The sequence below is a fragment of the Paroedura picta genome, chromosome 9 (assembly GCF_049243985.1).
Source record: "Paroedura picta isolate Pp20150507F chromosome 9, Ppicta_v3.0, whole genome shotgun sequence".
Classification (NCBI taxonomy): Eukaryota; Metazoa; Chordata; class Lepidosauria; order Squamata; family Gekkonidae; genus Paroedura; species Paroedura picta.
The window spans coordinates 73,593,483-73,617,269 of NC_135377.1; the positions used below are offsets into that span (position 1 = coordinate 73,593,483).

Consider the following 23,787-nt stretch of genomic DNA (forward strand, 5'->3'; position numbering starts at 1 on the left):
CATCCATATTGAGTGCCTCCAAAAGGAGATTGGTGGTTTTGAAGACATGTACTTGGTTGAGGATGAGCACATAATATGTATTCTGTTGATGGGCCAGCAGTCCTTCTTCCGGATGGATTGATGAAATGGAAGCTGGTGTCTGAGAATTCCTCACTGGCCTGGACTGATTGCTGTGAGACTGAATTCATCCCCTGGATGGATGTACAGGTCCAGTGTGGACAGCCAGGAATGTTGCTGGAATTATCTTCTGGCTAGGAATTAGGCACTCTGGAGATGGAGGAGGTATTGTGATGTTAGCCCAGTCATAATTTGTTGAAGCTTGGATCATTGTGACTCAAGTTGTAGGAATTGTGACTCTCCCAAATGCATAATGGGCCTCCGCGGCACGGTGGTTGGGGAACGCCGTACTAGAGGCTGGAGCACCTTCACTGCTCGTAAAATCACCATCAAAGACAAGAATGGAAAAGACTTGACTGACCAAGCCAGCATCAAGGATCGATGGCGACAATGTGCAGAAGAATTATATGCAAACTCCAAGGGGCCTCAGTCACCAGCCAAGGGACCAAGCCCTATGAAGATAGGTCCTGTCTAGGCTTCCATTTGTTGAGTAATTTTGAGGCAGGAAGGCCAGTGAATTTTCCTTTGCAAGTCTCTGTAGTCTCAAAAAAATAAACTAGATGCAGATAGCCAGCTGTCTTTCCACAGGTCAAGAACATCCCCAACTGAACTCTTGCTTAATGTTTCACAATGTAGGTGATAATACTTTGTATATTCCACCTCTTACCCAATGTCAGTTAGATTCAGGTGGGAAACCGTGTAGCAGCAGAACAAATTTTGGGTGCAGTGGCCCCTTGAAGACCAACAGCTTCATTCCAAGGGTAAGCTTTTGTGTGCATGTACGTTGGCCTTACAGGTGCCATTTGCCCAAATTTAAGTCCGATGTTAATTAGTTCAGCCACATCTCTCCAGCATCCTGACTGGTGCTGCTTTTCATGTTGTCCTCCTGGGTTATCTTGGATTAGGTATTGCTTGGCAGAGTTGGATTAAGAAGATCTTGTCTTAAACCAGCCTTTGTAATACTCCCCTCCCCACACAAACACACTCCCCTCTTTCTTTTGCTTGCAGTTTTTAATATAGATGCATCAGCCTATAAGGATGTTTACTTGTGGCCTCTGATGCCTTCAAGTGGAATAATTCTGTTCAGTCTTTAAAGTGCTGCTGGACTCCTGTTTAATTTTCCCCCAATGAAACAATTAAACTGCTGGGATGGTTTCCATTTGCTGAGCAGCAGCATGAATGACATAGCCTGCTATCCCTACTTTAAAAAAACTACCCCCTACATTTGCCACGGCAAGGCCATGTGTTGCCCATCTGTTGTCTCACACAAATCTTGTGCTCGCCTGCCTGTCATATGGAACGAAAGGGCCAAGTTAGGAAATGGCTTTTGTCACTTGGCAGGCTTTGCTGTGAACACTAAAGTGAAATAATAACATGCTGCTGTTGCAAGAAGGAAACTACTTTCCCCTTCATTTTCCCTAGTAATCTGGTCCCCTCATGGGGTTGTTCGAGGCTTGCAGAGGTGAAAAGACAAATGGCAGCAGCGTGACCGGGGGGGGGGGGGAGCAAAATCTTAGCTACTGTCAGTTATTTGGCCATTTTAGTAGAATCTAAACCGTCACTCAGGTTCTTAGTAAGACTAGCATTAAGCCAGTCACAGCTGGCCAAGGAAAAGCAGGAAAGACTCCAAGCTGGTCAGGCAAATGAAGGTTGATGGTGGGGCAGCTCCATCTCACGTGATCCTAAAACTCTTGGCTTCTGGACAGTGCTTGCTGACACCCTGTTCAGAATAAGGTGTGGCCTGTTTGCTCCCTGGTTCAGCCAATCAAAGCTCTACTCTGTGCTCTTCATTCAAGTTAAGCAGACACTTAATGATGTGTGTAAATACACCCTTTGCCAGACAGCAAGAGCCTGTAAAGAAGACACGGAGGCTGTTTTTTCTCCCAAGAGAGAGAAAGACTGACAAAGCTTCTTTGGATTTAACCCTCTTTCAGACATTCAGAATGTCAGAAGGGAAGAACTTTGGGCAAAATGAAAGGTACAGTAAGTTCAATTTGATTTAAATGTGTTGGTTGGTTGGTTAGTTTTAGCATAGGATCCAAAGCTGAATTCTGGCTACAGCTCTTTAAGTGTTTTTGGTGTGATAATAGCCATGTAAATATTAATGTTTGAAAAAGAGGAAATTAGAAATGTGACTCATTTAAGGCAACTGTATGAAGTTCTGTGACCCACCCTCCAGGGGAGCTGCCAACATGAGAGATTTGAAATGTCAGAGACACAAATAACTTCAGGGTAGCCTGTTATTGACAGACACAGAGGGTGTTGCTGCGAGGAAGGGCACAGTGTCCCTAGAAGAACTAACCTGTGGAGAGTCTTTTCCCACTCTGGATGGGATCTTAAAGCTTGATTTAAAACATAGAATTAGAAGCAACTGAGAGATACAGTACCCCATATTATTTTTACCCACTTTTGTTTTGGCTCATTGGACCAATGTTTTAGATCTGAGATTCACGGAATAAAAGACGAGAATAATGAATATAAATTCGTTGTGCTCATGACTTTTCTTTGATACCTCAAGGATATGTATTCAGAAATCTGTTTTCTTCAAGGAAAGATTTGAAATAATGCATCCTGTTATAAGAGTCATAAAACCAAAACTGAAATAGAAGAATTAAATATCCACCAGTTATTTTTAATCAATTCTTCAATATTTAATTCTTTTATTTCAATATTTATTTCTTTGTGCTCATGTCTTACCTAATTCTCCTTCTTAGTGCATCCCCTGACCCACATACCCATTGTTCATACAAGTTATGGCTTTTGTTTGTGTTTATTTATACCTGGATATACCTCAGTCATATATGGAGAAAAAGAGAACAATTTTAAGAGCAAAGGGAATAGCTGGGTGAATATGCAATACACTTGGTAGCTTTCCTTTTTGAAACTATGGGCCCTTTTGAGTTCCAGTATTAGAACCTGGGAAAGTTCCAGTGATGCGCTGCAAGAGTTACACCTTGATAGTTTGCAGAATTTCTCTCTCTTCATCTGCACATCCCTTTTGCTCCATGGGCTCACCACAGCACTGATAAATCTGTTCTGACCGAGCAGTAATATCAGGGCTCTCTCAGCCTCACCCACCTCACAGGGTGTCTGTTGTGGGGAGAGGAAAGGGAAGGTGAATGTAAGCTGCTTTAAGAGTCCTTCGGGTAGAGAAAAGCAGCATATAAGAACCAACTCTTCTTCTTCTTCAGTAATATCAGGGCTCTCTCAGCCTCCCCTCCCTCACAGGGTGTCTGCTGTGGGGAGAGGAAAGGGAAGGTGACTATAATCCGCTTTGAGACTCCTTTGGATAGAAAAAAGTGGCACATAAGAACCAACTCTTCTTCTTCAGTAATCTCAGGGCTCTCTCAGCCTTCCCTCCCTCACAGGGTGTCTGTTGTGGGGAGAGGGAAGGGAAGGGGAATGTAAGCCACTTTGAGACTCAGGTAGAGAAAAGCGGCATATAAGAACCAACTCTTCTTCCTCTTCCCCTTCCCCTTTTCCTTCTTCTTCTCCTCCTTCTTCCTCCTCTTCCTCTTTTTCCTCTTCTACAGTAATATCAGGGCTCTCTCAGCCTCCCCTCCCTCCCAGGGTGTCTTTTGTGGGGAGAGGAAAGGGAAGGCGAATGTAAGCCGCTTTGAGACTCAGGTAGAGAAAAGTGGCATATAAGAACCAACTCTTCTTCCTCTTCCTCTTCCCCTTTTCCTTCTTTTTCTCCTTCTTCTTCCTCCTCTTCCTCTTCCTCTTCTACAGTAATATCAGGGCTCTCTCAGCCTTACCTCCCTCACAGGATGCTTGTTGTGGGGAGAGGAAGGGAAGGCGACTGTAAGCTGCGTTGAAACTCCTTCTGGTAGAGTAAAGCAGCATATATGAACCAAATCTTTTTTTTTTTTTTTGATCTTTTATTATTTATTATTATATAAAATGTTTACGGAAAGATAAAAAAGAAAAAAGCGACCAGCTAATAAGTAATTATTAATACATATATTATAGTATAGTCTGATATTATCTCAAGAAATATGTAGTCAGTTCCCTTTGCATGTTAACCGTAACCTAATAGTTGCTGCTGTCTTTCTTAAGAAAGTCCAGGTAATCGCTCCACTGTTCGTCATATTCTTCTGGTGGTTTCTTGTTAACCATGTTAGTGAGTCTTGCCATTTTTGCTAAGTCCTCTAATTTGTCTAGCCATGTAGAAATAGTTGGGGTCTCAGTCACCTTCCAGCGCTTTGCCCACACCATTGTAGTTGCATGGAAGAAGAAGATTCTAGAGGAACTTGGTAAAGCACTTGGATGAAAACTTAGCAACATAGATTGAGGCTTCATTGGATACCGCATTTTAAATATTTCCTGTAACACCATATGTATTTTGAACCAAATCTTCTTCTTAAACTCAAAAAAAACCTGCGTAAATCTTGATTTACTGGCCTTGTTGACCTAGTGTAGAATCAGAGACTGACATTTCATATGTCTGCTTTTGTGTAGTTGCTCTGAAAAGGTCATGATATGGATTGAATCTGGTTAGTGGGTTGTGGTAGGGCGAGAGGTGCCATATAGAAGCATAGGGTTGGAAGTAGGCTTGTGTGCTTCAGCTGCCGAAGTGGCCATTGAAGCCCGAAGTGGCCAGCGGTGCATAGGGAGGGGTGGTGCTGGTGGTGTCACGCAACCTGCACCCACATGCAGGCGCAGAGCTCTGTGCCTGCGTGCGTGTGTCCATGCGCCGACTGGTGTGCCAGCGCCACCCTTCCCTGCTGCGTCGCTGGCTGCTTCAGTCTTGAATGCACACAAGCCTAGTTGGAAGGGTCCTCCAGGGTTATCAAGTCAAAATCCATTCATGACATCCTGCCCACTCACAGTGACCTCAATTTCATGCCCAGATTATTCCCTCTCCCGCTCTAAACCTCGCCTCCCCTGGCCAGTCTGGCCCGGAAGAAATTTGCTTCCTGATACCAAAGTGGTGATTGGCATATCTCACAGACTCTCTCAACACAGACCACCTGTTGTCTTTTGGGTACAGATTGAATTGAATGTTTAGCCATCAGTAGGGTGGGCTTTGCTCTGACCTTGTCGGCTCAGGTTAGCCAGAGCTAAAGAACTTTGGTTCCTGCTTGGGTGGAAGACCAGTAAGGAAGTCCAGGGTTGCCACTCAGGGGCAGGCAGGGGCCAATCAGCCACCTCTGCACGAACACCAGGTGTTGGCAGCAACTGGACAGGGCTTCCCACCAGCAGAATGGGCTCTCTATGCCTCTGAGACAGTCTTGTCTGTTTTTCCTTTATCCCCACTTTTAAAATTGGACTGAAAATTACTGATACTATCTACAAGCAATGTTTGCGTATAGAAGGAGACGTACTGGAAGAAGGAAGAGACTCTGCAGAACAAAACTGGGCTCTTCAAGCCAGCTCAGGGCAGAGGGTGATCTGCCCCAAATCTCTGCTCTCAGAAATAGTACATTGTTTTTAACTATGTTTCCTCCCACCCCTAAAATAATCGAGGCCCCTCCAGCAAAGCTTCCAACTGCCCACCAGACCTGGGAGTCAAGGTAACGCCTCAAGGTCACTGAGCTTTCTTCAGCCCAAAGTCCAAATGAGAAATCCTAGAGCAAAAGGAACACTGACGTAAAGACTGTATGAGTCCAAGTAGGAGCGGGACCGTGAACATTAACTGTGCCTGAGGGAGTCATGGACAGGGCTGGCATTTTCCCAGAGCTATTCCAGAAGGAGAGGTTAAATTCAAGCCACACGTTTTCCAGACCTATAATGCGATAGATTTGTGAGTGGGAATATTTGTGCAGACTTCAGCTAACTGTGACTGGGCTGAATGCATGCATTCCTAAGTATCTGGATATTATTATTATGTGATTTATTTCTCGCCTCTCCCAAGCCAGCCTTTGGCGGGTTACAATAGTCCTTCTTAAAAACGCCAAAATTCCCATTAAATCCGGACATCACAAATAGCAGTTCCATGTTCACTAGGCTTGTGAGTAGTGCAACAGGAGTCTTGTAGCTGAGTAAAGAAAGCTTAATTTTGTAAGATGTGGTTGCTGCCAGCCCCTTTTTAATAATTGCATTTTTCAAATGGTGTTTATGCATTTAACACTACCAGACAGTTAAACTGTGTTAAAATTATATTTAGTATTTCATCTATTTTTAGTCTCTGCTGTTCTTAAGTACGAGTATTTGGCTGAATGTAGCCTGCCAGTTAACTGTATTCTGGGCCCTGTCTGGACGAGCAGGAGCTGTGGCCTGGTACCGACTAATCTACGGACCAGTACCGGTCTCCGGACTGGGGGCTGGGAACCGCTGATTTAGGAAATGGAAGGAAGGCCTTATTACCAAGGATGACTATAAACAAATAACCAGTAACTGTAGGGAGAGTGTGAGAAAAGCTAAAGCTCAATATGAGCTTAGGCTAGCAAGAAGTGCTAAACAAAAAAGGGTTCTTGAGTTCTATTTCAAGTAAGAAAAAGAGTAGGGACATTGTAGTACCGATGTGAAGACAAGAAAGTGAAATTATAACAGATGATGATGAAGAGAGGGCTGAACTGCTTAACTCCTATTTCTCCTCAGTCCTCTCTTATGAGGGAAATAGTGCTCAGTGTGGCAAAAATGTAACACAACGGAGAGGAAGGTGATGGTGGCCTAGGATCACTGTGGGGACAGTCCATAAACACCTAGTTTCTTTAAATGAAACAAAGTCTTCTGGGCCAGATGAACTGCATCCAAAGGTACTAAAAGAACTTGCAGATGTCATCTCTGAACCTCTGTCCATTATTTTTGACACTTGAAGAACAGGTGTGGTGCCAGATGATTGGAGGCAGGCAAAAGTTGTTCCCACCTTCAAGAAAGGGGGAAAGGAGGATCCGGGTAACTATCGATCTATCAGCTTGGCATCTGTAGCTGGCAAAATTTTGGAACATATTATCAGTCAGTTGGTCCTTGAGCAGCTGGAGCAGAGAGCTGTGATTTCTAAGACTCACAACGGGATTTGCAAGAACAAGTCATGTCAGACCAACCTTATCTCTTTTTTTGAGAAAGTGACCACCTTACTGGATCAGGGAAATGCTGTGGACATAGTTTATTCAGTAAAGCTTTTGATAAGTTTCCACATGATATTCTTCTTGACAAGCTGGTAAAATGCAGTTTGGATCCTAATTCTGTCAGGTGGATCGATAACTGGTTGACAGATTGTACCCAGAGTGTACTTGTTAATGGTTCAGCCTCTTCTTGGAGAAGAGGGACAAGTGGAGTGCCCCAGGGATCTGTTCTGGGACCTGTTTTGTTCAAGATATTTATAAATGATTTCGATGAGGGATTAAGGGGTATACTTATTAAATTTGCAGACAGTAGTAACTGAGAGGGGTAGCACAAGAGAAGACAGAAGCAGAATATAGGATGGTCTTGATAGGCTTGAGAACTGGTCTAAACTGAATAAAATGAAATTCAGGAGGGACAAATGTAAAGTTCTGCATTTAGGTAGAAAAAACCAAATACACCAACATAAGATGGGGGAGACTTGTCTTGGCAGTAGCATGTGCGAAAAGGATCTAGGAGTCTAGGAGTCATACATTGAACATGAGTTAGCAGTGTGACCCAGTGGCTAAGAAGGCAAATGGGATTTTGGGCTGTATCAAAAGGAGTATCGTGTCCAGATCACAGGAGGTGATGGTACCGCTTTACTCTGCTCTGGTTCGGCCTCACTGGGAGTCCTGTGTTCACTTTTGGGCACCACAGTTGAAGAGGGATGTAGTCTAACTGGAGCGTGTCCAGAGGAGGTCAACAAAGATGGTAAGGGTTTTGGAGACCAAAACATATGAGGAAAGGTTGGGGGAGCTTGCTTTGTTTAGCCTGGAGAGGAGACAACTAAGAGGGGAATCTGATAGCCATCTTCAAATATTTAAAAGTCTCCCCTGTAGAGCAATGGTCCCCAACCTTTTTCAGTACTGGGGGGAAGAGCAGCGCTTGCTGTGCATCACTCGCCAACAGGCGCAGAACTGCTGTACCTGCGTGTTTGCACCCGCTGGTGAGCGCTGCGCTGCAGCGGGGAGGTACAGGCGCAAATGTTCCTGCGTGGCAACTCCGTGCCTCCGCCTTTTTGCCTGCCGGCGAGAGCCGCTCTCCCTCTCCCCCCCCCCAGTCCCCAGGCCTCCCTCTCCCCTAGGCTTGAGCAATTCGGCCACCAAAGTGGCTGATGGCTCCCAGCGCAGCAAGCGGTACTCCGCGGGGGGGAGGAGCACCCGGTGGCGCGTCAGCCTCTCCTTCCCCCCCCACCGTGGCCCAATACCGAGGGCTCTATGGCCCAGTACCGGGCCGCAGCCTGGGGGTTGGTGAACACTACTGTAGAGGATGGAGCAGAGTTGTTCTCCCTTGCCTGTGAGGGACAGACTGGAACCAACGGGATGAAATTAATTCAAAAGAAATTCCGTCTAAACATCTGGAAGAAGTTCCTGACCATTAGAGCGGTTTCTCAGTGGAACAGGCTTCCTCGGGAGGTGGTGAGTTCTCCATCTTTGGAAATTTTTACACAGAGGTTGGACAGCCATCTGATGGAGAGGCTGATTCTGTGAAGATTCAAGGGGGAAGCAGGTTACACTGTCACTGATAGGGTTGTGGGTGTCCTGCATGGTGTAGGAGGTTGGACTAGATGACCCATGAAGTCCCTTCCAACTCCATGATTCTAAGAGACATGCTTATTCGGATTTTGTATTTCAGGCCCAAGCATGTGTACTCCATACCTGTCTTACCTTTTACACTCCCCCCCCCCCTTCATTCTAGGTCGCACTAATTCCTATGAGGCAGTCAGTTTAATTCCCTCCTCCAAAGGTATTGAAATAGGATATCCCTGGTCCTATAGGCTATAAACTTTATTTAACCAAACTGGCATTTTCTTTAACAGTTAAATGACAGTGTGCAATATTACATGATGAGCATACTTATTCTGTCCATAATTAAATTCTTACTGAATTTAACCAGATAAACACTGAAATAACTTTTTGTGTGCTCATGTCTTCAATTTATATTTAATATAAAAGAAGGCACACAACAATTACGACTAACAGAATGGATTGGTTGGCCTGAAGGAGCTTAGCTAGTGTGGCATCACACGCTGGGACACTGGTGGCATAATCCAGAGAACAGCTTGAGTTGAGCAGCTGGCTAGACTGCTGGGGATTTCAAGGGCTAGGAAGCATGAATGGAGTTGGTCATCTGCACAGATGAGAAAATTGCAAGGTAAAAATGGAATGTTTGGTCTGATTCCTTGGCTGTGATTTGATGAATCTGCTTCATGGTATGTTGATTTGCTGGGATGGAAACGGATATTTGAATGGCGCGATGAAATAAAAGAGGTACATCCCAAAAGCCTCTTGGTTAGTATTTTACATCTCTTTGGTCAGTTGGCTGCAAGAATGGATGTGGTCATGCTGGCCTCCTTCCTTCCTTCCTTCTTTCTGCCTTATCTCCGATGGCTTGGCGGAAATCAGGACTGCCAGGAACATGAAGGGATTGTGGAGGCTGTAATAGGACTGATCTCTGTGATCTGCTGCTGCTTCCCAGCCCAGTCTGGGGTTGCGCGCTTCGGCGTCCGAAGCAGCCATTCACGCCCAAAGCAGGTACCTCTGCGGGTAGGAGGGCGGGAGGTGTGGGCGTCAGTGCGCCGTGGGCACCCACATGCAGGCGTGGCGCTGGCTGCTTCGGGCACAAATGGCCGCCTTGGACACCGAAGCGCCCAGCCCGAGTCCAGTCCTGTTCAGGGTCCGCAGCATTTCTTCCATGACCTTAAAATGAAATGGAGTTACCCTTTCCAGAGTGAGGGACTCCAGGAGGGCAGCCTCCCTACGCAATCTTAATTGCCAGGGCATCAAATAGAATTTCAGGTTGGTTTTAAGTTAGTCCAATGTGATGCACATTGTGAGCTTCTGCCTGGTTTTGCAATATTATTATTATTATTATTATTATTATTATTATTATTATTATTATTATTATTATTATTATTATTATTATTAAATTTATTTCCCACCACTCCCTACAGGCTCGTGGCGGGTAGAAGGATAACTCATTTTAACTATGAGAACGCAAACGTTTGCAGAGAACACACCTAACAAGAAAGGGCAGGCATTGTAGAAGAGATTATGCATAAGAACATTGCTGCGTAAATGTTAGTATTGAAAATATGCGTAGTTGATATTCTGAATCAAGATTAATAGTCTCGTGAGTAGCTCTGCAACCAACCAAGAAAAATTTTTGGATTGCAGCTGAATTTCCACTCATTGAACTTCACTAATTTGCATAAGGATCCAAAGTGTAGAAAGTTTCAGCCTTATTCAAAATGTTGAGGTCTTCAGTGGACTGATGCATCAAAGTACTGATGTTGGTTTTCTGGAAACTTCAGTTTGCTTGTGGGAGATCCATGGGACTCTGCCAGCTACCACCTGGTCTTCCATCTTGTGTTTCTGAGCAAAATGGTTGAAAGGGGCTGCTGTGGACTAGCTCCCCGCATTCTTTGATGAAACTTCGTCTCATATTGGTCTGGGTTCTGTCCTGGCCACGGTGTTGGTTGCTCTGATGACAGCTGGATTGGGGCAGGTCGGTCATTTTAGTAATGCTAGATCTGTCAGCTGCCTTTCATGTGGTCGACAATGAGTTATTGGCCTACCACCTTGGGGATACGGGGGACAGCCCTTTGTTGGCTACAGTCCTCCCTCCAAAACTGGAGGGTGGCAGGGGGGAATGAGCTGTCACACTCCTGTCGGCTTCCTTGTGGAGTTCCTCGGGGGGGGGGGTGCTCTCCCCCATTGTTTTTAACATCTTTACAGACCCTCTGACCCAGCTGTGTCTCTTCATGGATGGCTGCCTGGACTCTCCCCCCCGCCCCCCGAACCATTTGCCAGATGTTTGGAAGCCGTGGCTGGATGGTTTGAGCAGAGTCACCTGAAACTCAACCCCTCCAAGATGGATGTTGTATGGTTGGGAAGGAAGGAGGTAGACCAGGAAGCGTGCATGCCCATTCTGGCCAGGATGCAACTGACCACGGTGCCCCAGGCCAGAAATTTGGGAGTGACTTTGGTTGCTTCGCTAACTATGGAGGCACGGGTCAAGAAAGTAGCCTGTCAGTTGTTTTTCCACCTTTGTCAGGTGAGGCTGCTAGGGCCTATCTGTCTTCTGAACACCTAGCCATGGTGATCCATGTAATGGTAACCTCCAGAATAGATTTCTGTAACTCGCTCTATGTGGGCCTGCCCTTGTCCTTGACCTGGAAATTGCAGCTGGTGCAAAATGCAGCTGCCAGGGCCCTCACAGGAACACTTTGGAGGGTCCATATCCAGCCTCTGCTGAGGCACTTGAATTGATTGCCAGTTGCAGCCTGGATTCAGGTACAAGGTTTTGGTTTTGACCTTTAAGGCCCTTCGTGGTCAGGAACCCACATATCTGAGGGACCAACTGTTGCCCTATGCCCCCCGCAGGGTATTACACTCTGCAGGTACCAATTTGCTGGTCATTCCCGGCCCCAGAGAAACTTGCCTGGCCTAGACTAGGGCTAGGGCCTTCTCAGTCCCAGCTGCTACCTGGTGAAATGAGCTCCCGGAAGAGCTGCGGGCCCTGTGGGAGGTCGCAGCGGTCCGCAGGGCCTGTAAAACAGAGCTCTTCCACCAGGTCAGTGCAGTGAGAAGATCAGATGGGCCCCCTAAGGATGATACAGCACCATATCTGAACAACATTAGTGTGATTGGCAGACATGGTCCCTCTGACGCCCTGCTGGCAGTCAGGGGGGGGGGTGGATTTTTTACTATCATGTATTATTATTGTTGGATGTAAATTTTAATGGAGTTTTTATCAGGGGTTTTATTATACATGAGGATCTGTGTGTAACTCACCATGAGCCAGCTTCCCAGGAGTGGCGTGGAATCAATAAATAATAATATAACATTACTAATCCATTACTAATCTCTTACACTATAATGCCCGATCTTTGGCATACTTGGAAGGACAATTTAAAAGACTTCCAATTGCAGAACACATTTGCTTATGTATTAAAGGGCAAATAGAAAATAAATTATATCATCCTATTCAAGTAGGCCTTTTACTTCAGTTTTATCAGACTGAGGAAACAACGTCTCAAATTGATTGTCAGATACCATTAGAGATCTTGCAAGTAAGACTTCCCAATTTGCTTGGCTAACTAGTAGAGTAGTAGTAGTAGTATTCTTTATTACGGTCATAGACCAGCAAAATCAAAACAATTTCACAGTTACATAAATAATATGGCTAAAACACAGTTTTACTCCTAGTAGAGTATGAAAGACCTGATATAAAGATACATAATGTATGTTGTTTATTTCCCCCGCATATGTTTAGTGGATTTTAAAATTGGGAAATTAATATTGTCTTTGAAAGCCCTCAAAATGTTAAATTCAGATTTTTAATGTAGAGGATTGACTTGATTACTTAATGATTCTGTACTATTTCCCTTTATTTTTATATCTATTGGTCAGTGACGGTGAAGAGATTTGATTTGATTTGTTGTTGTTGTTAGTTGTGAAGTCGTGTCCAACCCATCGTGATCCTATGGACAATGATCCTCCATGCCTTCCTGTCCTCTACCATTCCCCGGAATCCATTTAAGTTTTCACTTACTGCTTCAGTGACTCCATCCAGCCACCTCATTCTCTGTCATCCCATTCTTCTTTTGCCCTTGATCGCTCCCAGCATTAGGCTCTTCTCCAGGGAGTCCTTCCTTCTCATGAGGTGGCCAAAGTATTTGAGTTTCATCTTCAGGATCTGGCCTTCTAAGGAGCAGGCAGGGCTGATCTCCTCTAGGACTGACCGGTTTGTTCGCCTCGCAGTCCAAGGGACTCGCAAGGGTCTTCTCCAGCACCAGAGTTCAAAAACCTCAATTCTTTGATGCTTGGCCTTCCTTATGGTCCAACTTTCGCAGCCATACATTGCAACTGGGAAGACCATAGCCTTGACTAAACGCACTTTTGTTGGCAGGGTGATTTGATTTGATAGTAGTACAAAAACAATGCATTAAACTGCTGGATTCAAGGAATGCAAAAATAATTTATCAGTCATTTAGGGGGGGGTGATCTTAGGGCCTCTGTGTATGTCCTAGAGAAAGGAAGACCTAGAAAAATTCAGAAAAGAATCATAGAATCATAGAATAATATAGTTGGAAGGGACCTCATGGGTCATCTAGTCCAACCCCCTGTACTAGGCAGGACACTCAGATCCCAATCGCTCATCTACTGTAATCAGCTACCCCTTTGCCTTCACAGAATCAGCCTCTCTGTCAGATAGCTATCTAGCCTCTGTTTAAAAATTTCCAAAGATGGAGAACCCAGCAACTCCCGCGGAAGCCCAGACCAGAGTTCCAGGTCAATCAGGAGACATGGCTGCCAGTCTGCTCCTGACCACCGCAGGGAGAGGAGGGCAGCAGGGCTGCCAAGGGGGATGAGAACAGAGGCTCTGCCAGCCCTTTTCGCCCCAAGGCTGTCCTAACTGCCATGTCCAACTGCAAATTGCCTCAGAACCCTGACAGAGCTGGCAGGAGGTCCCCCCCCCCCCTTCAGGCCTGCTGTGAAGGAGCCTCTGACAGGCCCTGACTGAGGGGAGGGAGGCATGTTCTTCTGAGAGCCCCACCTGGAGGTTGGCTACCGCTGGGTTGGAAATATTCCTGGAGGTTTGGTGGTGGGACTTCAAAGTCGTACAATGCCTCAGAGTCCAGCCTTCAAAGGAGACATTTTTGCCTGCAGTCGGGAGGGAGTGGTGCAGGTGTGTCCCACCAGGTGTGACCCTCCCTATGGGCTATGGCCAGCCCTTACAGGGCGCAGACAGGCAGACCAGCATCAGTCCTGTGAGTCTGGAAAGTGCAGGAAGATCTAAATAAATATTTACCGCCTGAAACTGTAAATAGTGAACAAGTAAATGGCTGGAGATACATGGGAACTGTAATGACTTTTTTAAACCTTGGCCTGGAAAATAAAAAAAAAACTGTATAAAAAACCTTACTATGGTCAAGACTGCTGTGAACAGAGAGACTTCCTCTTAGGGTTGCCAGCTTCTATGCAAGGCTCTCTACCCCACCTCCTTCATGGGGAGTCTGCTATGGGGAGAGGAAGCAAAGACGATTGGAAAATGCTTTGAGCCGCCTGAGGCCTGCTGGGTAACTACAGCCCATTCCCAGTTCCCTCAGACCTCTCACAGCCCCACATCCCTCACAGGTTGACTATTATTGGGAGACAAAGGGAAAAGGTGTTTTTAAACCACTTTGAGGCTCCTTTGGGTAGTAAACAACAGGGGACAAAAATTCGTTCTTCTTTTAAGGAGCAACCATGAAAGAAGCATATGGGCACATAACATTTTATCAACAGTGAAAAATGGAGAAGAAGGAACAAGGTGGACACCTGTGTACTGTGACTACCCCATGTGTATTAGGGCAGATGGGCATTTCGGTGTCTATGGCCTAATAAACCCAAATAAGGAAATGACGCAGAACTGGGAGGAATTGGTTGCCATGTAATCTTCCCCTAAGAAGAGTCTCCAGTCTGATTTTCCCTTCACAAAGTTGAATACATGGTTCTGGAAAGCTCATGTGTAACCACTATGCCACAATTCCCAAAGGTCAGTCCTCTCCCACAATCAACGAACATTTCAATCCTCAGGTTCTTGACACCCATATCTCCACACCCGTGCCCTCATTTGCCATCACGCCACCACAACCTCCCATACAACACACACATTCAACCCCAAGCCCTTACAGACTGGACAACTTTTCCCCTTCCTCTTCCCACTGCCAAGCTCCAGCGCCCGTTGTAGTCTTGGATACAACGGACTTTGCCCCTAGTTTATAAATATGTTGAACAACACAGGCCCCAGGACAGATCCTTGGGGTCACTCTTTTCCAAGAAGATGCTAAACCATTAACAAGTACTCTCTGGGCACGATTTGTCAACCAGTTATTGATCCACCTGACAGAATTAGTATCCATATCGCATTTTACCAATTTGTGAACAAGAATATCATATGGAACCTTATCAAAAGCTTTACTGAAATCCAGATAAACTATGTCCACGGAATTCCCCTGATCCAGCACGGTATTTTTCTCGAAAAAAGAGATAAGGTTGGTCTGACATGACTTGTTCTTGCAAAATCCATGCTGAGTCTTCGAAATCACAGCTTTCAGTTCCAGCTGCTCAAGGACCGAGTGTTTGATTATTTGTTCCAAAATTTTGCCAGCTCCAGATGTCAAGTATAGAACCGTGGAATCAGAAAAAAAAAGTCTTCTGAGATACTTTATTTAGAATCATATAATCATAGAGTTGGAAGGGTCCATACAGGCCATCTAGTCCAACCCCCTGCTCATCAGTCCTAAGCATCCTAAAGTATCCAAGAAATGTATGTATTCCAACGTTTGCTTGAAGACTGCCAGTGAGGGGGAGTTCACCACCTCCTTAGGAAGCCTATTCCACTGCTGAACTACTCTGACTGTGAAAATTTTTTTCCTGATATCTAGCCTATATCGTTGTACTTGAAGTTTAAACCCATTACTGCGTGTCCTCTCCTCTGCAGCCAACAGAAAGTGCATCCTGCCCTCCTCCAAGTGACAACCTTTCAACTACTTAAAGAGGGCTATCATGTCCCCTCTCAACCTCCTTTTCTCCAGACTGAACATTCCCAAGTCCCTCAACCTATCTTCATAAGGCTTGGTCCCTTGGATCCAGATCATCTTCATCGCTCTCCTCTGTACCCTTTCAATTTTATCTACGTCCTTCTTGAAGTGAGGCCTCCAGAACTGTACACAGTACTCCAGGTGTAGTCTGACCAGTGCCGTATACAATGGGACTATGACATCTTGTGATTTTGATGTGATGCCCCTGTTGATACAGCCCAAAATGGCATTTGCCTTTTTTACTGCTGCATCACACTGCCTGCTCATGTTTAGTTTACAATCCACAAGTACCCCAAGGTCTCGTTCACACACAGTGTTACCTAGAAGCGTATCCCCCATCCAGTAGGCATGTTTTTCATTTTTCTGACCCAGATGCAGAACTTTACACTTTTCTTTATTAAACTGCATCTTGCTCTCATTTGCCAAAACGAGAGTTGTTCAAGTTCTACTTCTAGGTATCCAGCAACCATCTAAATAAGCAAAAATTGCCAACCTTGTCACACTAAAATTAAAATTATGGTTTGAATAAACTGATTATAAAATGCCACAATTTGAACTATTGGTGGGAAAAGAATATTTGTTCGTTCGTTCTTTCGTTCATATTGGTGGACAAAAAACATTCATTCATTCATTCATTCATTGTACTGTATTTATATTTATCTACCGCCCTCCCCTGTGGCTCAGGGTGGTTTACACAGAACGTAGGAGAACATAAGGATAGTACAGTGTAACTGTGCCAATAAACAACAGTAATAACGTATAACAATGGTTTCCTAACATCCATAACTGGTGGTAAGAACTATAATTGTGACCCCAAATGTTGGTTGGTTCAGGTTTGCTATTCTGGTTTTTCTAATACCTGTGGTACTTCGAGAACTACCGTGCAAATTAAGCAACTTAATTCTTGGGCAAATCTATATTAACTTAAAAAAATGTTAGCAGCTTTTAGACTGGAGTGATCTGATGGTGTGGCAGCTCTGTGGAAACTGATCTGGCAATCTTGTCACCTTGGCTCTTGATGGTTTCCCTGCCTAACCGTGTTTCAGTTTCATTGCAATGAAGGTACCTGCTAGTGCTGTTCGTTGGCACCCTCCTAAGTCTCCCAAGTACTTGGGACTGGGTCTTCTCTAGGAGATAGACAGCTCAGGGCTGGATACTGAATATCCTGAGTACTGGTGTGTTGCCAGTTAGGCTAGTCTGTAAATTGTTTTCTTTCAGCGGAGAAAAAATAATAAAGAGGTAACTTCAAGGGGCTGAGGAGGTAAAAGCCATAGTGATGTAGCCCATTAGAATCATAGAATCATAGAATCATAGAGTTGGAAGGGGCCATACAGGCCATCTAGTCCAACCCCCTGCTCAACGCAGGATTAGCCCTAAGCATCCTAAAGCATCCAAGAAAAGTGTGTATCCAACCTTTGCTTGAAGACTTCCAGAGAGGGGGAGCTCACCACCTCCTTAGGCAGCCTATTCCACTGCTGAACTACTCTGACTGTGAAAAACTTTTTCCTGATATCTAGCCTATATCGTTGTACTTGAAGTTTAAACCCATTACTGCGTGTCCTCTCCTCTGCAGCCAGCAGAAACAGCATCCTGCCCTCCTCCAAGTGACAACCTTTCAAATACTTAAAGAGGGCTATCATGTCCCCTCGCAACCTCCTTTTCTCCAGGCTGAACATTCCCAAGTCCCTCAACCTATCTTCATAGGGCTTGGTCCCTTGGCCCCATATCATCTTCGTCGCTCTCCTCTGTACCCTTTCAATTTTATCTACGTCCTTCTTGAAGTGAGGCCTCCAGAACTGCACACAGTACTCCAGGTGTGGTCTCACCAGTGCCGTATACAATGGGACTATGACATCTTGTGATTTTGATGTGATGCCTCTGTTGATACAGCCCAAAATGGCATTTGCCTTTTTTACCGCTGCATCACACTGCCTGCTCATGTTTAGTTTACAATCCACAAGTACCCCAAGGTCTCTTTCACACACAGTGCTACCTAGAAGCGTATCCCCCATCCAGTAGGCATGCTTTTCATTTTTCTGACCCAGATGCAGAACTTTACACTTATCTTTATTAAATTGCATCTTGTTCTCATTTGCCCATTTTTCCATTGTGTTCAGATCTCGTTGAACTCTGTCTCTATCTTCCGGAGTATTTGCCAGTCCTCCCAATTTGGTGTCATCTGCAAACTTGATGAGTAGTCCCTCCACCCCCTCATCTAAATCATTAATAAATATGTTAAAAAGTACCAGGCCGAGCACCGAGCCCTGAGCTACCCCGCTACTCACCTCTCTCCAGTCTGATGAAACACCATTGACAACAACTCTTTGAGTGCGGTTCTCTAACCAATTCCCTATCCACCTAAATATCTGAAAATCCAGATTGCAGTCCTTCAACTTATCCATCAGAACATCATGGGGAACCTTGTCAAAAGCTTTACTAAAATCCAAGTAAATGACATCAAGCGAATTTCCCCGATCCAGCAAACCTGTTACTTGGTCAAAAAAAGAAACTAGGTTGGTCTGGCAGGACCTGTTGGAGACAAATCCATGCTGACTTCCTTGGATCACCAAATTATCCTCCAGATGTTTGCAGATCGCTCCCTTTAATATCTGCTCCATTATCTTCCCCACAACAGAGGTCAGACTCACTGGTCTGTAGTCTCCTGGGTCATCCTTCCTCCCTTTTTTGAAGATCGGAATAACGTTTGCTCTTTTCCAGTCCTCCGGGACATCTCCAGTCCTTAAAGAGGTTCCGAAGATGATGGACAAGGGCTGTGCAAGTTCTCTGGAAAGTTCTTTGAGTACTCTCGGGTGCATTTCATCTGGACCAGGGGATTTGAACTCATCCAGTGCAGCTAAATGCCTCTCGACAACCTCTCTATCCATGTTAACCTGCCACCCAGACACTATCCTTTGGCTACAGCCATCTCTAGATGTGCCTAAACAATTTGACCTGTGGGAAAAAACTGATGTAAAATAGGCACTAAGCCTTTCTGCTTTCTCTGCATCTTTCGTTAGAGTTTGTCCATCTGCACCCAACAGTGGGCCTATTGCCTCCTTTATTTTACGTTTGCTCCTCACATAACTGAAAAATCTTTTCTTGTTACAATGGGCTTCCCTGGCCAATCTTAGCTCACTCTAAGCTTTGGCCTTTCTGATGATTGATCTACAGTGCCTAGTAACCTGTAGGTACTCTTCTTTAGAGCTCTGTCCTTCCTTCCATTTCCTGAACTTTTTCCTTTTCTTTCTTAGTTCTTCTTGAAGTTCTCTGTTCATCCAAATAGGCTTCTTAGAGCTCCTGCAGTGTTTTCGTCTTTCTTGGATAGTCATTGATTGAGCATGCAATAGCTCTTGTTTGAGTAGCACCCACCCTTCACATGCTCCCTTCCCTTCCAGCATTCTCGTCCATGGTATGACACTCATCATGTCTCTGAGTTTATTAAAGTTTGCCCTACGAAAATCCAACATCCGCGTCTGGCTACAAGCTTCCTTGGCTCCCCATCTCAAAAGGAATTCTATGAGGACATGGTCACTTCCCCCTAGGGTCCCCACCTCCTTCACCTCATCCACCAACTCTTGCCTGTTGGTCAGTATTAAGTCCAGTATGGCTGAACCTCTTGTGGGTTCATCTACCATTTGATAAATGAAATTGTCAGCCAGGCAGGTCAGAAACTTGCATGACTGAGGAACGTAGTGGAATGTTAACTTCAAACAGAAGCTTCCAAATGTACTCTAATGTTGGCACCATACTGGACCTACACACAAAACATTACAAGGGAAGAGCACATAAGCTCCCAAGGGCATGCCTCCTGGCCACCATAAGGAGGCCCGTGGAAATGGGCCTCTCATTTACCTGTTTTTCCATTTTGCCCATGGAAAGATGGGCAAATGAGAACAAGATGCAATTTAATAAAGATAAGTGTAAAGTTCTGCATCTGGGTCAGAAAAATGAAAAGCATGCCTACTGGATGGGGGATACGCTTCTAGGTAACACTGTGTGAACGAGACCTTGGGGTACTTGTGGATTGTGAACTAAACATGAGCAGGCAGTGTGATGCAGCGGTAAAAAAGGCAAATGCCATTTTGGGCTGTATCAACAGGGGCATCACATCAAAATCACAAGATGTCATAGTCCCATTGTATACAGCACTGGTCAGACCACACCTGGAGTACTATGTGCAGTTCTGGAGGCCTCACTTCAAGAAGGACGTAGATAAAATTGAATGGGTACAGAGGAGAGCGACGAGGATGATCTGGGGCCAAGGGACGAAGCCCAATGAAGATCGGTTGAGGGACTTGGGAATGCTCAGCCTGGAAAAAAGGAGAGGGGACATGATAGCCCTCTTTAAGTATTTGAAAGGTGGTCACTTGGAGGAGGGCAGGATGCTGTTTCTGCTGGCTGCAGAGGAGAGGACACGCAGTAATGGGTTTAACCTTCAAGTACAACGATATAGGCTAGATATCAGGAAAAAGTTTTTCACAGTCAGAGTAGTTCAGCAGTGGAATAGGCTGCCTAAGGAGGTGGTGAGCTCCCCCTCACTGGCAGTCTTCAAGCAAAGGTTGGATACACACTTTTCTTGGATGCTTTAGGATGCTTAGGGTTGATCCTGCGTTGAGCAGGGGGTTGGACTAGATGGCCTGTATGGCCCCTTCCAACTCTACGATTCTATGATTCATAATTACTTTCAGTGATTAGGGAGTCAATTAGGGAAGTGTCAGAATCCCCACATTTTCTGCCATGATTTTAATTGGGTTTCAATGTGTTGATTCTGTTGCCTGCTTGACCTGCCTTGTCCTGATGTAACACAGATGCTTTGCTTTGACACCCCAAGGTCGTTTCCTGCAAGGTGGTTTTACAACTCCCTGTCCTCCCTGCACATTCCGTCCCCTCCCTTCGGTTAGTACCCCCTAGTTCCCATACCTGTAGTTTTAATGGCCAAATGGTTATCTCTGATTTGACTTCTTTGAACAATGCTTGGTTTGAATTCCCGTGGGAGGGGAGACCAGCCCCTATATTGCTTGTTGTATGCTTGATGCTTCAGTCCTGACTTTGTCTTCATTGTAGATGCTTTCATTTCCTTTAAGTAAACTTTCATTTCTATGAGGTTACTGATTTAAAGGATTGAAATTTCTTCTTTTGGGCAGACGTCTGACAGGCCCCAGGTTAATTATCCCCCCCCCCCTCAGATTCCTGATGGACCTGGCTATCTAAAGCAGCATTCCTTCAAAGGATCCGCATCTGGATTCAGAGGGTGAACGGTCTCTTAAAAAGGAAGTCTTTAATTTAATGGTGGCCACATTTGGACTTCCAGAGGTAGACCTTGTTTATGTGTGAGGCAAAAGTCATCTTCCTTAGTTGTTTTCCAGATACCAGCATTGGAACACAGAAGACGCAGATTCTCTAATTGCTCAGTGGCCCAAGGGCTTGTTGTATGCCTTCCCAGATTCCTGAGATGCATCATGCAGCTTCAAGCACAGGTAATATCATAGCTCTTGACGGGCCCAGGAAACCATAATTTTCAGCACTGCAGCAAATACCAGTGCAGAAGGCTCTTCACCTCCCTATGAGCATGGACCTTCGACATCAGGAACCAGTCTGGCACTTCAGGCTAGAGTGACTCAACAGCCACCTAGAGGCCGAGCAAACACAACTACTCAGTAGAGGATAGAGTCACAAAGTCACTGGCATGATTCTGGCAGCCAGAAGACATTTTAACAACAAAATATGTAATTATACATGAAAGGTATTCATGAGATGGTGCCAAAGGAAGAAGGTCTCTCACATGTCCCCAAAGATTAAGAGCGTTTTAGAGTTCCAATAGGATGGAACAGAGCAAGGACTTAAAGCTGCCACTTTACATAGACAGATAGCTGCTTGACTAACATTTTGCAACAATTTAAGGGAAAACCTTTCTCCTCCCCGTGTAAGTTTTCAACAAGGGGTGGTGTCTGAAAATCCACCAGTTCAGCACAGGTTCCCAACATGGTGGCTGAATGTAGTTTTGAATGTGCTCACCACACTGAGCAGTAGTGGTGGGCGTCATTTAAGATGGTTTCTGTATCCAGTGTTTGCATGGCATTCAAGTAAGATGGGACAATCTTCCCCTTGAATTATTCAGAACATTTTCTGTGTATTAAATATTGCTGTCGATAAGTAATCACTGGTACTTTGCCAACGCTTGAGTGAAAAATATGTCTGTTTTCTTTAATTATAGTGATGTGTTGAAAGTGGGGAAAGCTGTTTTAATATGGTTAACTGCTCTGCTAATATATGTGGGCCATGATCATAATAGACCATTGAATGGTGGTACTAATAAAAGTTAATATTGTGAACTGTTGGTCATGCCGGTCCTCACCTGGAGTCACAAACCTGCCTTCTGTCTGCTTGAGTAGGCTTTTAATCTTGTTTTCTTTTCCCCTGAGACTGCCTGCCAGTGGGATTGCTCTGATGACAGGGATCCCTCATGTGGCAGGCTTCTGTCCTCAGAGCCTTTTACCACCTGAGAGTCACAAACCTTGGGAACTATTTCTGCTTGAAGGAGCCCATTGGCCTCTCCTGTCCCTTTCCCCGGGCTCTGCCCCCATGTGCGTCTGGTGTGTTGGGTCGGCATAGCAGCCTTAGTGGTTAGAGTGACAAGGTTAGGGTGTGAGAGGCTCACGTTTGAATCCCCAGTCTGCTGTGGGAGCTTGTGGGTGACAGACCCTGTGTAGCCCCATGTATCTCACAGGGCTTTTGTGAGGAGAGCAGAATGAAGCAGGCAGCTTTGGGTTTCCTTCAGGGGGGAAATGCCTTCGTAAAATAAAAGATTCTTCAGCCTTTTCTGTTGTTTCACCCATGTTATGGAATGGGCTACCTTGGATATTGTGCAAGGCACCGTCAAGGTCAAGTGCTCCTTGAGATACACAAAGACATCCTCTCGCCCAGAGATGCTCTTTTGGGGGCTACTCTGTAGATCTCTTAGCTCTTCTGCTGCTCCATTCAGAGCTGGTTGGTTTCTTGTTTTGAGTGCTGAGTTTATGCTGAGTTTATGTTTTTTGGTTTTGTTCTGTATGCACTTTGAGCTACTCAGAACAATTGCGGATAGAAATATAAATTACAATCATTCCAGCCTGCGTGAATGCGCATGTTCTTTTCCTGGGCTTGACAAGTCATAAATGGAGACCCTGTGTTTGGAACTCAGCCACGTGGCTCCTTCCTTGGGCCATATCTTGGAGGAAGGCTTGGTGTGCTGCTGTAGAGAGATGTTCATTATGAGGTATCTAAAAGAGATTTTGAGTCACCTTTAGGACCAGACAAGTTTTATTCTAGGTACTAGGGGAGAAGCCCGTTGCACCCAGAAATACAATGGGTGCTAGGACATACACCTGCACTGTGTCCTTCCTGGGTGCTGGCCCTCCCTCCTCTGTTCCCTGCGTGAACTTGAGATTCAGTGAAGTTGTTAAAGAGTAGCAGACTTAAATCTCAAGGGCCAGGTCTGATGCCCCACTCCTAATCCATGTGCAGGCAGCTGGGTTGCCAGCCTCCAGATGGCGGCCTGGAGATGTTCATGGATAACAACTAATCTCCAGGCATCAGTTCCTCTGGAGAAAATAGCTGGAATGTAGAAGAAACAAACAAAGGAGGAGAAAGGAGGACAGAAGAAAGGGACGGAGACAGAAAGAAAAAGGAAGGGGGATGAAGGTAGAAGGTGGAAAAAAAATGGAAGGAAGAGACAAAAAGGAAGGGGGATAAAGGAAGGAAGAGTGAAAGAGGGAAGAAGGATGGAAGAATGAAAGAAAGAAGAGGGAAGAATGAAAGAAGCCTTTCCACACTTGGAGTTTTCCTCCCCTTATTTCCCAGGCTGAAATTCATTACACGCTTCCCCCTCTGAGTCTGACGGAGGCAGCCTCCCATCACGTTTTGCTCCCTTCCCTTTGTCAAAAAAATGTGTTTTCTGTAAAATGATGCCTGCTTACACTTTGTTTTCATTGTGCCTCTTAACCCCACCATTGTGACCCTTGATCATCTCCTGTCCTCCCCCCCCCCAAAGT

General features: G+C 45.2%; 1 protein-coding gene across 2 annotated transcripts in view; it reads left to right on the plus strand.

Moving 5' to 3' along the window:
• RETREG1 (reticulophagy regulator 1) overlaps window positions 1-23,787 on the plus strand; it is a 56,141-nt gene that overhangs the window by 5,889 nt on the left and 26,465 nt on the right. Inside the window, exon 1 of one of the 2 annotated variants that reach the window (XM_077353321.1) lies at window positions 1,832-2,095. The exons of the other annotated variant lie outside the window; for it this stretch is intronic. Within the exon in view, the coding sequence (XP_077209436.1) occupies window positions 1,929-2,095 (167 nt within the window). The 5' untranslated portion in view covers window positions 1,832-1,928. Of the gene's footprint in view, window positions 1-1,831; window positions 2,096-23,787 lie in introns of those variants that run through there. 2 annotated transcript variants of the gene reach the window in all.